At 38.8% G+C, this 14,373-nt stretch overlaps 1 protein-coding gene across 3 annotated transcripts in view; it reads left to right on the top strand.

Annotated features, from left to right (window-relative positions):
- Positions 1 to 14,373, top strand: part of LOC129722409 (ATP-dependent 6-phosphofructokinase) — a 48,204-nt gene that overhangs the window by 14,916 nt on the left and 18,915 nt on the right. The window contains exons 2-3 of one of the 3 annotated variants that reach the window (XM_055675816.1): positions 3,982 to 4,478; positions 7,958 to 8,066. In XM_055675816.1, coding sequence (XP_055531791.1) covers positions 3,982 to 4,478; positions 7,958 to 8,066 — 606 coding nt within the window. Of the gene's footprint in view, positions 1 to 3,981; positions 4,479 to 4,647; positions 4,757 to 5,081; positions 5,191 to 7,957; positions 8,067 to 14,373 lie in introns of all 3 variants that reach the window. The other 2 variants (XM_055675815.1, XM_055675817.1) reach the window with 2 other exon arrangements.

Below are 14,373 nucleotides of genomic sequence, written 5' to 3'. Positions count from 1 at the left end.
TACACCGAAACGTCGGATGATTTTTTTTTCTTCCTGTAGGAGCCTATGACTACTGCTACCATTAGTTAGATATATTGTGGTATACTCCGCGTTAATTTTTATGCACTGTCAGTTCGTTCCATCACTATGGGTATCAGTGATAGTCGCACCCAGACTTCGCATTTCACCCCAAGAAGGTATGACTTCTTTGATGAAGTTCCTTACCTTCATTAGTTCAGCAGACCATATCTCGTTAGGCGTAAGGATACCTCTTCCAAGAATACGCAGTCTTTGCTGAATTAATGCGCTGCATTGGCACAGTAAGTGTTCCGAGGTTTCTACTTCAGAATTACAGAAACGACATATGTCATCTGTCAGTTTACCTAATTTTTTAAGGTGATACTTACTCGGACAGTGCCCAGTAAGTAGGCCAGTTAACGTACTCAGATCAGTTTTATTCATACTGAGTAGGTTCCGTGTGATTATTTTACATGGTGTAATGAATAGTTTAGATTGCCTTGCTTTGGAGTAAGACTTCCAGTTGGCATCAATCATTATTGATTCCCAGCCTCTTAGCTAAGATTTCAAACAGGATGAAGATACCCCACAGAATGGCTCCGGCCCGACGAAAGCAGTTGAAGAACCAATTCTCGCTAAGAGATCGGCTTTTTCATTTCCTTCTATACCACAGTGACCAGGCACCCAGTATAGATTGACAACGTTTGTTACAGTTAGTTGTCGTAGTGATTGAATACAATCCCATACCAACTTCGACTGACATGTGTATGCTTTTAAAGCATTGAGAGCGCTTGACTATCTGAGAAACGCAGATATTGGCATACCTATATTTCGTGTGCCAAGCAAATACTTGTGCATGTTAGAATAGCATTTATTTCCGCTTGAAAAATTGTGGGCCACTGCCCCATTGGAATTGATATATTGATTCCTGGTCCAGTGACCCCAGCGCCTGTAGACTCGCCCATTTTAGAGCCATCTGTATAAAAAAATGACTGATCCTGGACGAACCTTAGGACCTCCTTCATCCCATTCGGTGCGATTGGATTCAATCACTTTGAAAGGAACACTGAAATTAGTCTTAGAGTCCATTCGTTCTTCATTCATGGTTACTAAGGTGTTCAGTTGGAAATTTTTGAGGATTCGTAAATGTCCCTGTAGATCTCCTTCCTGAAAGAATTTAACACGTTTTAGCCTAAGAGCACCTTTTTCGGCTTCAAGTTGTACATACTGATGTAAGGGTAGAAGATATAAAAGAGCTTCTAAGGCTTTGGATGGTGCACTGGCCATTGCTCCTGTTGTTGATAAGCATGCCAGACGTTGTATTTTATCTAACTTTTTCTGAGCTGATAATTGTGAAGTTTTAGGCCACCACACTAGCGAGGCATAAGTTACTCTGGGTCTCACTATTGCCGAGTATATCCAGTGAATCATCCTCGGCTTGAGTCCCCATTTTTTGCCAAATGTATTGCTGCAACCCCAAAGAGCGTTGTTTGCTTTTGAGATCGCATACTCTAGATGGTCGTTCCAGTTGAGCTTGTGGTCAAGCATAACCCCTAGGTACTTGGTTCGCTTGGATAGCACCAACTGTGTGTCTCCCAACTTAAGAGTTGCAATATTATACTTTCTATTTCTTGTAAATGGGATAATGACTGTTTTAGAAGGATTGACGCTTAGTCCTTCCAGGTTACACCATTTAAGTGTGTAGTTTAAGGCGTATTGCATTCTATTGGAAATAGTAGATCTGCATTTACCCCTAACTAAAATAGTAATGTCATCAGCGAATCCGATGATTTCGTATCCTAGGTTCGTTAAGTTGTTAAGAAGATCATCGACAACAAGAGACCACAATAAGGGAGATAAAACTCCTCCTTGTGGGCAACCCCTTGTTGGTTTTGTCGTTAAAGTTGATCTTCCTAAATTGGCTGTTATCAACCGGTTTGATAACATAGCGATAGTCCAATTCAAGATGCACATGTCAAAACCGCGTTTTTTCATAGCATTTTTTATAGATTCGTGAGAAGCATTGTCAAATGCTCCCTCAATATCAAGAAAGGCTGTCAGTGAGATTTCTTTAACCTCAAAAGACTTCTCTAGTTTTGAAACCAGCGTGTGGAGTGCTATTTCAGTTGATTTACAAGTTTGATAGGCAAACTGAAATTTGTGTAATGGTCTACTTTTTAAGTAAGATAATTTGATGTGTAGATCAATGATTTTTTCCATCATTTTCAAAATGACAGAAGTTAGACTGATTGGTCTATATGCTTTGGGACTCGTCCTATCACGTTCTCCAGCCTTAGGAATAAATATGACGTGGACTTCTCGCCATTTACTCGGAATGTAGCTTAGTGTCTTGCTAGCCCTGAACATCTCCACCAGACAGGGGACTATAATATCCTTGCTTTTTTGTAAAAGCACTGGATAAATCCCATCTGGCCCCGGCGATTTAAAGGGCTTTAAGGAATCCACTGCCCATTCAACTCTTGACGTCGTGAATATTACACTGGCTAATTCTTGAGCTTTAACCTTGTCGTGAATTGAGCTAGGTTGAGCCATGTAGAAGTCCTGTGCATTTTCGGAAGTCAATTGAGTCGAGCCTGGGAATAGTTAGGATGTCCAGAGGCCTGATATTGTTAGGATGTCCAGAGGCTCGGTATAGTAGAGCAATAAGCTTGAAATGTCGATATCGTCGACGAAACCAAACAGTTGAACCGACTTCTGGGATATCGTGCCACTCGTGTTAATCCCCGCTCTTCAAATGACACCTTCCAGGGCAATGTTAAACAGCAGGCACGAGAGACCATCACCTTGCCTTAGACCTCTTCAGGTTTCGAAGGGGCTCGAGAGTGCTCCCGATATTCGAACTACACACATCACTCGATCCATCGTCGCTTTGATCAATCGCGTTCGATTGCGTTGATCGTGATTCGCATAATTTGGGTCAAATCAGTCACTCAGTCTAGCTACAAATCTTACTGGTGTCCTCAGGGCAGCCATCTGGTCCCTCTGTTTTTCTTCTTATTCTTGAACGATGTGTTCGTTCTTAGAATGAACAAATACTCCGTAATCTCATTCACTCGTCGATAGAATCCGATTAGTTGGAACTACACGATTAGAGGCGAACATACAGAGAAAGCATCTGTGATCATAGACCTTGGAGTGAGTCTCGTTACGATTCTCTTTCTTTAGGGACTACTATTCCGTTGTGATGACAAAAGCTAATCAAAACCCAGGGTTCATATACCGAATTTCCAAAGAATTTGGAGACTTATTTTTCTCGTGCGTTGTACTACTCGCTGACCACATCTATGTTGAAGTTTGCTGTTGTGGCGCTGAGGTTCTTTCCATGGAGCATTCTCAACGAACTGCCTCCCTATAAAAATTGCAGTTGCAGTCTTCAAAGATTGGAAGCGTTTGAGGGAGGCATAAACCGAAAAGAGTTTTGTGCATACAAAAACTGCTATAGATTCAGCTATTATTCTAGCGTATGTTCATATAGAAGTCCCACCGCGTTATTTGAGATATTTTGATTTTATCAGGTTAGAATTAAAACGCACCAATAATAAATATAAAAATCTAAAATAAATAAATAAATAAATTCTTAACTTCCATATTATAAATCGAAAATTATGAATATTTCGCAGGTTTGTAAAAGTGATACGCATGGATTAACTACCACAAACTATCTACAATGATTTTGTCATTCTTGATAGTTAACGACAATCCTCTGTAGCGCTTTAAGGCGTCTTTTCTCGAAGTCCTGTTAAGGTGATAAACTTGGTTTCTTATCGTCCGAACGTTAGGCCTTCGCTGGACTGCAAAGTCTTCAGCAGTTACAGGAGACTTATGGCCTGTTTAATAGTCAATATTTATTTATAACAAGCAAGAATCACAACAGTTATTTGAATCGAGATGACGGCAGCTTAAAATAGTTTAATTTCATCAGTATCGACCTGACTTTGCTGTCTTTTCCCTTTTTGTTTTCAGGTGTACTTCATCCGCGAAGGCTACCAGGGTATGGTGGACGGCGGTGACAACATCATAGAGGCGAACTGGTCCTCAGTATCCAGTATTATCCACCGCGGTGGCACGGTGATCGGTTCGGCCCGTTGTGCAGGCTTCCGCGAGCGTGCCGTTCGTCTGCAAGCCGCCTACAATCTGGTAAGCCGTGGCATCACCAATTTGGTCGTAATCGGAGGTGACGGTTCGCTGACCGGTGCTAATCTATTCCGTGTGGAATGGGGCAGCCTGCTGGATGAACTGCTGGCCTCGGGTAAGATCACACAGGATCAAAGGCTCAACTACAAGAGCTTGCACATCGTCGGTATGGTCGGATCGATCGATAACGATTTCTGCGGCACGGACATGACCATCGGTACCGATTCGGCACTGCATCGCATCATCGAGGCCATCGATGCGATCGTCAGCACTGCCTATTCGCATCAGAGGACCTTCATTTTGGAGGTCATGGGCAGGCACTGCGGGTAAGATTCTGGTTGCGTGTGTAGATTTGTCTTCGAACGTAGATTAGTTACTGACTTAGGGAAATTCGGTCTCTGGAGGAAGCAAAATTTGGCAGAACTTAGTTACCCCTAATAACCGACCATAAATCAACTATTTGATTCTCTTTTTGGTGAACGTTCTGATCCGTAGATATCTTGCAGTCGTTGCTGGTGTGATTTCCGAGGCTGATTATGTTTTCATTCCAGAATCTCCTCCCCCTCATGACTGGGAGGCAAAGATTTGCAGTAAACTGGAGCAGGCAAGAATTTTTTATGTACTCTTGAACGTTCACACTCTCTCAAAAAATCCCCTATTCTTGCCGCCCGCATCGTTCCATTGTTAAAATCTGCCCACTATTCCTGAGATCTATGTTGTTTGATACATTCCTTATGAAAAAGGACCGTTCCTATTATTATACTATCATGACGCAATCCGACACTTACATAGGTGGAGCAAATGTACGACGAGACGTAACTAAAGCGATGACAACTGAATCGAAATTCAACTCTCGCCTAATTAGTGTAATCAAGCTAGCAAACAAACAAACAAACAAACAAAATCCATTGCATTCCAATCATTCACAGTTATCTAGCAGTAGTTGCCGGTCTTGGCGCCGAGGCCGATTACATTTTCATCCCCGAAGATCCACCAAAACTAGATTGGCCCGAAAGACTCTGCAAACAATTGTTACAGGCAAGAAACTATTCACCCCAGCACGCTTCTTTTATTTTCACTGTTCTGGCTACTATAGACCTTTTCACGTACGAATGTATTAGTGCACCTAGTTGAGGAAAGTATTTACAAATCGCCTTTTTGTTTGCTATGCTATGTTTTTGGCAGCTGGACAAATATTCAGTTGAATACTTATTATAAGTTCTAAACTCGTTTCTGAATGAATTTTTCATTCGTGATCATGAATCGGGGGAAGCTGCTGAACATTATCGACCAAAAATGGTAAAAAGTGATAAAAAGTTGGAGCAACGAGATGCGATGATTTACAGTTTGGAGGAAACAAATCAACTTTACATGAGTTTACACGTTCATTAATGTGCGTAGGTGAAAAGTCACTTATCTCTATTGGACATTCTACGATTTTTGTTTTCCTTCGTCGAGTTCTGTTTGAATAGCCACGACCAAATGCCGCCAAAACATTAAAGCTGCACTCGCGCGTAATCACTTTCATCTGTTATCAAAAACCCCACACTCGGTGTGTAGTTTCTACAGACAATACCCGACAAACACAACCTTGCTTATCTCGGCTCACTAATCATTGCCGGTTTAGCATTCGTCATTCGATCCAGACTTTCGTTTCAAAATTTTGCTTTTATTTGCAACCATAATCAGTATACAACAACAACAACAACAATAGTAACACCACCACCACCGTTCGGTGGAGAGCAAAATTTCCGTCTAGTAGCTAGAATGCGCGTCCCCTGTGACGTTCCACTGGCCCAGTCAAGTTCAGTCTCGTGGTCGACTTTGTTTACATCGGACTTTCGCTGTAATCAGGCCGATGCGATGTAATGCTTCACGTGCCCGGTCTGACCATGGGAGTGCTGATTAGAAGCAACACGGTGGAATCGTGTGGCATTTTCATAACGTTTATGATTTGCAAAATATTTTTTCTCGGCTCTTATTATGAGGTCACGCCTTGGATAGAACAGGATTGTTACGCCAATTCACTCAATCGTTGGCAGCTTTCTCTTAGATTCCAGCAGAGCTATGTGAGATTGTTCACATTTTAAAAATTACTCACATAACTTACAAAAAATCAATCATGAAACTCACAAAGTTTAACTGAAATCCGAGAGGGGTTGCCAACTCCATAGACGAAATTGCGTGAAATCCCTCAAGAAGTATAATAAAGTTCAATGCCATTCACACGAATTTATTGGAAAATTTATTTGACTGCTTATCAAGCACTTGAACTGGAGAACATTTCAATTCAAAACTGTCTGTCGAAGCTGCAAGTTCTGCATTATTTCATCAAATCTCTCTTGTACAACCACTTGAATGCTGAGAATAGAACCTCCGTATGCGTATAAAAAATAATAATAATAATAGAATTGGCTGTGATTCTTTGTCCTAGTTCACGTTAATTGGTTTGTAGTGAGTGCAATTTGATTTTTCTTTTCATTCTCAGTTTGATTGGCTTCCATATCTCTCCAAGAACATCAACACAGTTAGGCACAAATACTCTTGCTTACACGCGTGCGAACATACACACAGCATCTTCTGTTTTTTTTTTTGAAGTAGAATACTTCTCTCAGGAAGTTCGGCTACATAGGGATGTGAAATGAAAATCTAGAACCGAAAAAAGTGAAAAATATGTCCAATTTCAAATGCTAATAAATCGGTTAGTTTTCGATGGATTTCCTTCATTTTTGCTGCAATAGATTGGAAAATCTTCTAAGATTCTTCCCAAAAGAAGATAATTGTAATTTTATTATTCACACTATTGTACTATTGAAAATAGTCAAGCCTTGTCAAAACGAAAAATTAGACCTCTGATTGGTCGTTATATGATTGCTTTCCCAAGCACGGTCGACAGAGTTATGGACCTAGTAAATTAGGAATGCATTATTTGGCCTATATAAGAGCCTTCATCAGATATTAAACAGACATCAGATATCAGAGATCAACTGAAATTTGAAGAACACAAATGGATATTTGAAGAGTTAATATTTTCTCGTTTTGCGCTATAATCCAAAGTTGATTATCGTCATCTACATGCATGCTCTGGCTATTATTACGTGTTTGCGTCGCTAAGTGTTTGGCTATGGTTATGCAGAACGCAAATGACGGCGCGATGCGATTCGGCAAGACGAAATGTGTTGAAATGTATAGCTCTACTTCGCCTTAAGAAGAGCTGTACATCTACCACGGTAAGGCGAATCGCATCGCATGTGCATATTACAATTCGGCAGCACTTCAACTTCTCATTTGCGCAAAATTTTAAAAATATTCAACAAAATAGATTCAAAATATCAAACAAAGTGAAATTACAATACTGCCAATGAACGGTCAACGTTTATTTACTAGAAAAAATGACTGACACGCAAGCAACCGGGTTATCTTTCTTGTAAAAGTATTCTACTTCAACCTTGCGGTCGTGGCTTAATTTAGGTAAAAATAATCACCCTAGCTGATAAGATTGTGATGGGCGTTCGGAGACCCGAAAAAAGAATGGGAAACGCTTCGGTGCTAACGATGATATAATTTGTCAAATTTGTGGTAATCAATTTGCAAAACTAGCGCGGTTTCCTGCCATATTGTAATCTAATCTGTACCGGTAGTTCAATAGGTCTTGTAGTAATGAAGGAGAAAGCGACCTGTATCTCCGTCGAGTTTAATAGACACTTAGCGCGTGTTCCCGAGATTTCTGTTTTGCTATTTTTTTACCACCCATCTCTCTTTATATGTTTTGATTCATCAATCACATCCATTTATTATTTTATAGTTACTTAGCCCTCATGGCTTCATTGTCTAGTGAGGCGGATTTTGTGTTCATACCGGAAGATCCAGTTCCGAACAATTGGCCCGATAAATTGTGTGATAAGATTCTGCAGGTACGCACTGGAGTTCCCCCGCGACATGCGCGGAACGGGTAACGCTTTTCATTTGTATATATATGGAACATTTTTTGTTTACGTTGGACCTTGCGGCCCAAGCAGAAACGATGTTCTTCTTCAGCGCTCTTCCAGACTATACTTTTACTCGTCTTAATGATTAGGTGATTAGATAATGAAACAACTTTCGTAGCTGGGTTTCTAATTTCGAAAGGATTATCTGATATTAAAGCTGTCGATTATTTGTCGACGTCTTTTAAAAATACCTTTGCATTAATATTCATCATTGACTGCACTATGAAAATGGTCATTTGGGTTTATTTTATACAGATTATGATTTACGTTGACTGTACTTACTGATGTTATTTCATACAATTTTATAATTCTTTGAAGCATCATTGTGTTTCACTAGGCTAAAAAAGCTGCCTTGTCATTACATAAAAGTTGACTTAATAAATTTACTTTCCAGTAACACTTACAATTTTTGCTTAATTTCTGCCAGCGTTAATTTAAAATTTGCTTGGAGAGAAATGTTATTTGATATCGTTAATAATATGCTAGAAACCAAAACGTTGTTTGCAGATGTTCATTATGATCGAGTCAATTGGCACGATATTTCTTAGAATTTACATTATTTCCTCACCAACGAACAAAAATAAAATTAAAAAAATACAAAGTTACTCAACTAAACCTAAACCGAATTTTTTGATTAGCTCCCCCAGTTTTAACTCATGAATTGTGCATTGTAGAATTGATTTCAATGACTTTGGCTATAAAATATTGGCAGTAAATCCTCGATAGATATTTACCAAGGAGAAAAATTTCGAAGAAAAGATGTAGAAACTATCGTCAGAAAGACCTGAACTTAAAAAAATAGTTTTATTTTAACTGTTCTATTGGTACAGTTGCGACATTAGAAGTAACATTTGCGTACTGTATGATAGAGCAGAATAATATACCTTGCAGCTTTTGTCATATTTTTACTTTGCTCTGCATGTGTACGACGAACAAACTAATGCACGTACACCGGATGAAATGGAGAAGGGAGAAACTAGTAACATATGCAAAATATACGACAATATGTGTTGCTACTTGACTGGAGATGAGTGTTAATGCTTTTTAAGTAACAAATTTGTTACCAGAAGGAGAATTTTTCGTTGATAGTAACGTTGAAGTAACAAGTAAAAATTTTGCATGTAGTATTGAAACTCACAGTTTCTATTAGCGTTTATTAACAAACTGCTATAATTTTGGCGGAGCCAATTACAATCTGTTCGCCAAATTTATCGATGGTTTAATATTAATGTAAGACTAACAAAATTGTCGCGATAAGTTTTCTTTTGCCTCAGGGGTACATACCTTTTTAGTTTTCAGAAAATCGAAAATTAGTTTATTGCATTATCTTAACCCTATCCCCGCGGAGAGAAATCAGTTTTAACATCGAAAAATGACATTCAAACTCTTATTTCTCAGCAACCGCATGCATAATTGGCACAAACTGCTTAGAATATTTTCATCGTTAGAAGTGTCAAGTGTAGTTGTTAAACTGTTATCAAAATGTATATGTCAGGTGATGTCATAAGGCATCACCCACGGGGAATGGGTTAAAGTACAACTTCTTGTAAACATTTTCACAAATTTTCAAAAGATCTGAGCAATAGGGAGAAAGTTAGAGCGATTTGAAGCACGCCTCGTACAGGCTATAGACTAAACTTGAAACTTTATACACGTTTATCTCAGAATGGTGTTCCTCAAAAAATGACTTTGCCGTGTTTGCGTTTGCGTTTAAACTACTAAACCAACTTTCTTCATCTTTTTTTTAAATGTTCGTTATTGAATTCTCCGATCTTTGAACGATCGTTTCTAAATATACTACGTTTACCTTTGCCGAATAAAAATTTTTAATGCTATTTTTAGTGCTTAAAACATGTTTTTTTTTTTTTCTGTGAGAAAAACGTTCCCTTTTGCCCTGAAAAGAAAATACTTATAATCGTTGAGATACCTGGCACACCTAAAAACTAATAAAATAATATGAACGTTTTGATTTAAGTTGATCTGCTGAGTCTCTATCGTAAACACCGCAAACCTCTGCAAAAAGCGTTTCGGGAAAACGACAATTACTCCATAAATAATTGGTATTTCTCATGAAGAAACATGTGTTTCAACAGTTTTCTGAATTATTTGGGTTCCATTCATCATTGGATCCACGCACGAGAATGAGTTATTTCTTACTAGTTGAACGTTCAATTTAAAAATGACGTCTCGAGACTATCTACGACCTCTGGACATCATTCCTGTTCCAGAAACATTCATTCTGGATGCCATTTAGTCCTTTTAGGTGGTTTTTAAAAAACCGAAAGTCGCCATTTTGGATTTTTGAAAGACGTTTGGAATCGATTCACGATCTCTGAACATTATCCTTGTGCCCGAAATGTCCATATATTGGTTTTAACCAATTCCAGGCTGTTTTCAAGAAATCGAAATACACCAAAGTCGCTTTTTACGCGTGGAAACATGCCGCGTAAAAAAAACCGCGTAAATTCCGGAATCCGCGTAAAAAAAAACCAGCGTTAATTCTGCATTCCGAGTGAAGGGAAACCGAAATCTGCGCAAAAAAAAATACCGCGTAAATTCCGGAATCCGCGTAAAAAACGCGTAAATTCCGGAATCCGCGTAAAAAAACCGCATAAAAACGCGTAAAAAGCGAGCTTAGTGTACCAAAATTGGCCATTTTGAACTAATTTAAATATCTAGAAGATTTCCGGTCTCTAGTCATCATTCTGTTACCCATATTTGATGGTATTTGGTAATTTTGGGCTATTTTCCGGAAATAGAAAGTTACCATCTTGGAATTAAAATTGACGTCTGAATTTCAGTTCCGAAAAAAGAAATCTCACCTGCAGTGTTTCTTGATATTGACGAAGCATTTGACTCAATGACTGCAGCTATGAAGAAACGTGGTTTCGATAATTGCATTGTTCTGGATTAACAGCAAACTTGATAAGCTCTTACATAATTGTACATTTAAAATGAAAATGTAAAGGAGGCGTGATGTTTTCTCTATTGTGATCTTTAATAGTTGATGATATTCTTAAAAAATGGATAGACAGATTTTGAAATAGTTGCATTTACTGATGATATTGGTAGTCATAATTGTTCGTGGAAAGTATGATCGCTAACCGAATGCAAATCGCCTCAAACATTCTTTCCTCATGGTGCGATAGGGCTTGAATGTAGATCCTTAAAAAAATTGTATCGCTCCATTTACACGAAGGAAAAACATTATGCTGATTAATTATAATAGCTCTTGAAACTCTCAGACAACGTCAAATACTTAGGAGTACTCCTTGACTAAAAACATAACTGAAATATACGTTTAGAGCAGACAAACAAAGCTACAAATAATCTATGGATATGTAATAATACTTTTGGTAAGTAGTGGGGACTAAAACCGAAAATTGGATTCATTCGACCCAGGATCACCTACGCTTCTCTGATCTGGAGGCCAAAAACGAAAACTTCAACGGCTAGCCACTCTTTCAAAAACAGGTGCTTTGAGAAGTACACCTATGTTTCCACTGCATCAATTTATACAATTAGAAGCTGAAAAAGCGCTTCAAGAATCAAAAGATCTTTAAAACTCGTTTAAGGTAACCTAACAGGTCATCTAAATGGGCATCAATGAATAGAATGTGGATCGATTTTAAAGCGTTCTTTTCTAGCTTAGCATTTCGCTATGATTGTGTTTAATATTGGTGCAGTACGACAGTTGAATTTCTGCATCCTCTTGCCAATAAATATAACATGCTATTAAATACGGGTCAATTTTTTTGATACAAATGTATCAAACGAATTTAAAGTCTGAAAATAATAATAAAATCTGCAAGATTCTAATATTATTTTGAGGCGGGGCTTACCGATTGGAAAATTACTCCGGAATGTACTGCAAGTACTCAGTCATTCTGTAAAGGGTCTTTGGAAGGTCGGTAGAGCTAACACCTTCTAGATCCCGAAACAAAGATAGTTGCAGAAATGAAAGATAATTGCAACTTTCTTTTTTTCACTACATCACTGCCAGACAGTGGGATCTAGAAAAGTTCCACACACACACCTAACAGGCCATCTAAATATTCTAAAAACTTCTCGCATCGATCCCCTAGTAATCAATAATGAAAACTGAATCGTAAAAAATACAATTTTGTAAGACGATTTCAAATGTTTGAACCTGAGCTTGATGTTTGGGAATGCAGTGAAATGCAATCTCCGTCCAGGATTTACATTTTCTACACAGATGGTTGAAAAACGAAGAATCGAATATCAGTAGGGTAACTGTCCCAGGAATATACCTATCAATTCCAATGTGCTGTCTTCCAAGTGTCCTGGGTCACGAAAGGTGCACTCCGCTTCCCGCACGTGCAGATGGCTTGCCAAACCAGGAATTTCTTCGCAAATTTGGACATCTTCTGAGTACGGACATGCTCCGGAACGCTGAACATATCCTTGGCCGTAAAAAACAGGTTGCCGGGGATCTGTTTGAAGTCAGCCTTCACATATGTTTCGTCGACCATGATGCAGCATTCAACTTTCGTCAACATGTTGAGGTACAACTTCCTGGCACGGGTTTTGGCGGACTTGTTCTGCTTCTTGTCGCGATTAGGGGCCTTTTGTACCTTGATGTGCCTATTTTGGGCTGTTTTCAACGAATTCGCCACAGAAGGCAGAATCACAAAAGGCAGAAGCACGAAAGGCAGAATTCTAAGACCGTACACACAAGGCAAAATATTTGAAAAGGCGGAAGTATGAAAGACAGAATTTCGAAGGGCACGAAAGGCAGAATCCAAACCTGACTCACGATAGCCAAGTCACTTGGCACTTGGCCCAAGTGTGTGATGGAAAATTGGTGCGAATCCTGGTCACGGAACCAAAGCTGCTACTCTACATCTATTATTTATTATTATTTGGTAACCATTCTTAGTAACTGGTCGCAGTAACGACCAGTTTTGGCGAAAGGTGCAAATCAAGCCCAATTATTAGATCCGGCACGCGCAAACTGGTTTGGCTTAGGTCCTCAAGACTTTCACGGCGTCGCGGGAGGTTATTTTTCGATGTTGGGTATAATTAACATAAAACAATTCATGCGACGAAGACGCATAATCGAGGGCAAGAAGCCGGCCTCCGACCCGCCGTTGGAAGCGGCGGCCTCTCGCATACAAACGACTGATCTACTGGATTTCTAGGATTATTCAAACAGGTTTTCTTTCCCTCAGTTCAGTTCGAACGAACGGTAGCAAGTAACACTTGGACAATAGAGTCGGCCAAAGGCCACGAGTGTGTGTTATTAATGGGAAACTAGATGACACAATGTTAGTAAAGTATATAGTCAAAATTGAATCTGTCATTTTGTGATTCTACCATTCGTGCTCTTGGTGATTCTGCCTTATGGAATATTCTGCCTTTCGTAAGAGACCCGTTTCCGTTCAACAAACCGGAAATCGTCATCTTGGATTTGGAAATGGCATTTGGGGATGATTTGCAGATATCTCTAACGGGTAACAGGTAGTGGTCATTTAAGGTCATTTTTCAGAAACCGGCGTCATGTCGCCATCTTGGATTTCAAAATTATTATAATTTCACGTAAAATTTTTACTTGTTGAAGTAACAACGAAAAATTCTCCTTTTTGTAACAAATCTGTTACCTAAAAAGCAAAAAGATTTTCCACTCAAGTAACAATATATCCAGCTTTTTACGCACCATAATGGCGGGTGCTATAATGCGCGTTCGTAATTTGTGAACCTCTCTGCTCACGTCAGATTCGTGATTTCTGTAGTTTTGGAAACATTAGTGTTGCCATATTAATTGTTTTTCTTGCGAAACACATGAAGAGTCAAACTGACGTAAGCAGAGTTGTCAAAAGGGTAGGTAACATATTACGAATTTTTCATTATAGCGTCCGCCATTATGGCGCGTAAAAAGCTGGATACTGTCATCTAATTTGCACATGTTGAAAATTATTTCTCGACGTAAATTAACATGTTAGCAGAACATGAAAGCCAAGTTTTACACGACTTATTAGAGAAATTTCAATCCAATGAAAAATAGCGAAATCAATATACTGTTTCAGCTAGAAATGCTAAAAAAATGATTGAATGTATTTTAGAAGATTTCCATTATCCTTGCATCGACTTTCTTTTACAATTCTTTTCACCATATTTTTCGCGATTCTAGAAACTACTCTTTTCTTATTACTGAGAATATTTCGAAGTAAATTTTTTCAATAACTTTGACCACACGATGTACGATTTATGA

This window comes from Wyeomyia smithii, chromosome 2, assembly GCF_029784165.1.
Source record: "Wyeomyia smithii strain HCP4-BCI-WySm-NY-G18 chromosome 2, ASM2978416v1, whole genome shotgun sequence".
NCBI classification, from domain to species: Eukaryota; Metazoa; Arthropoda; class Insecta; order Diptera; family Culicidae; genus Wyeomyia; species Wyeomyia smithii.
This window is presented reverse-complemented; position numbering and strand designations above follow the sequence as displayed.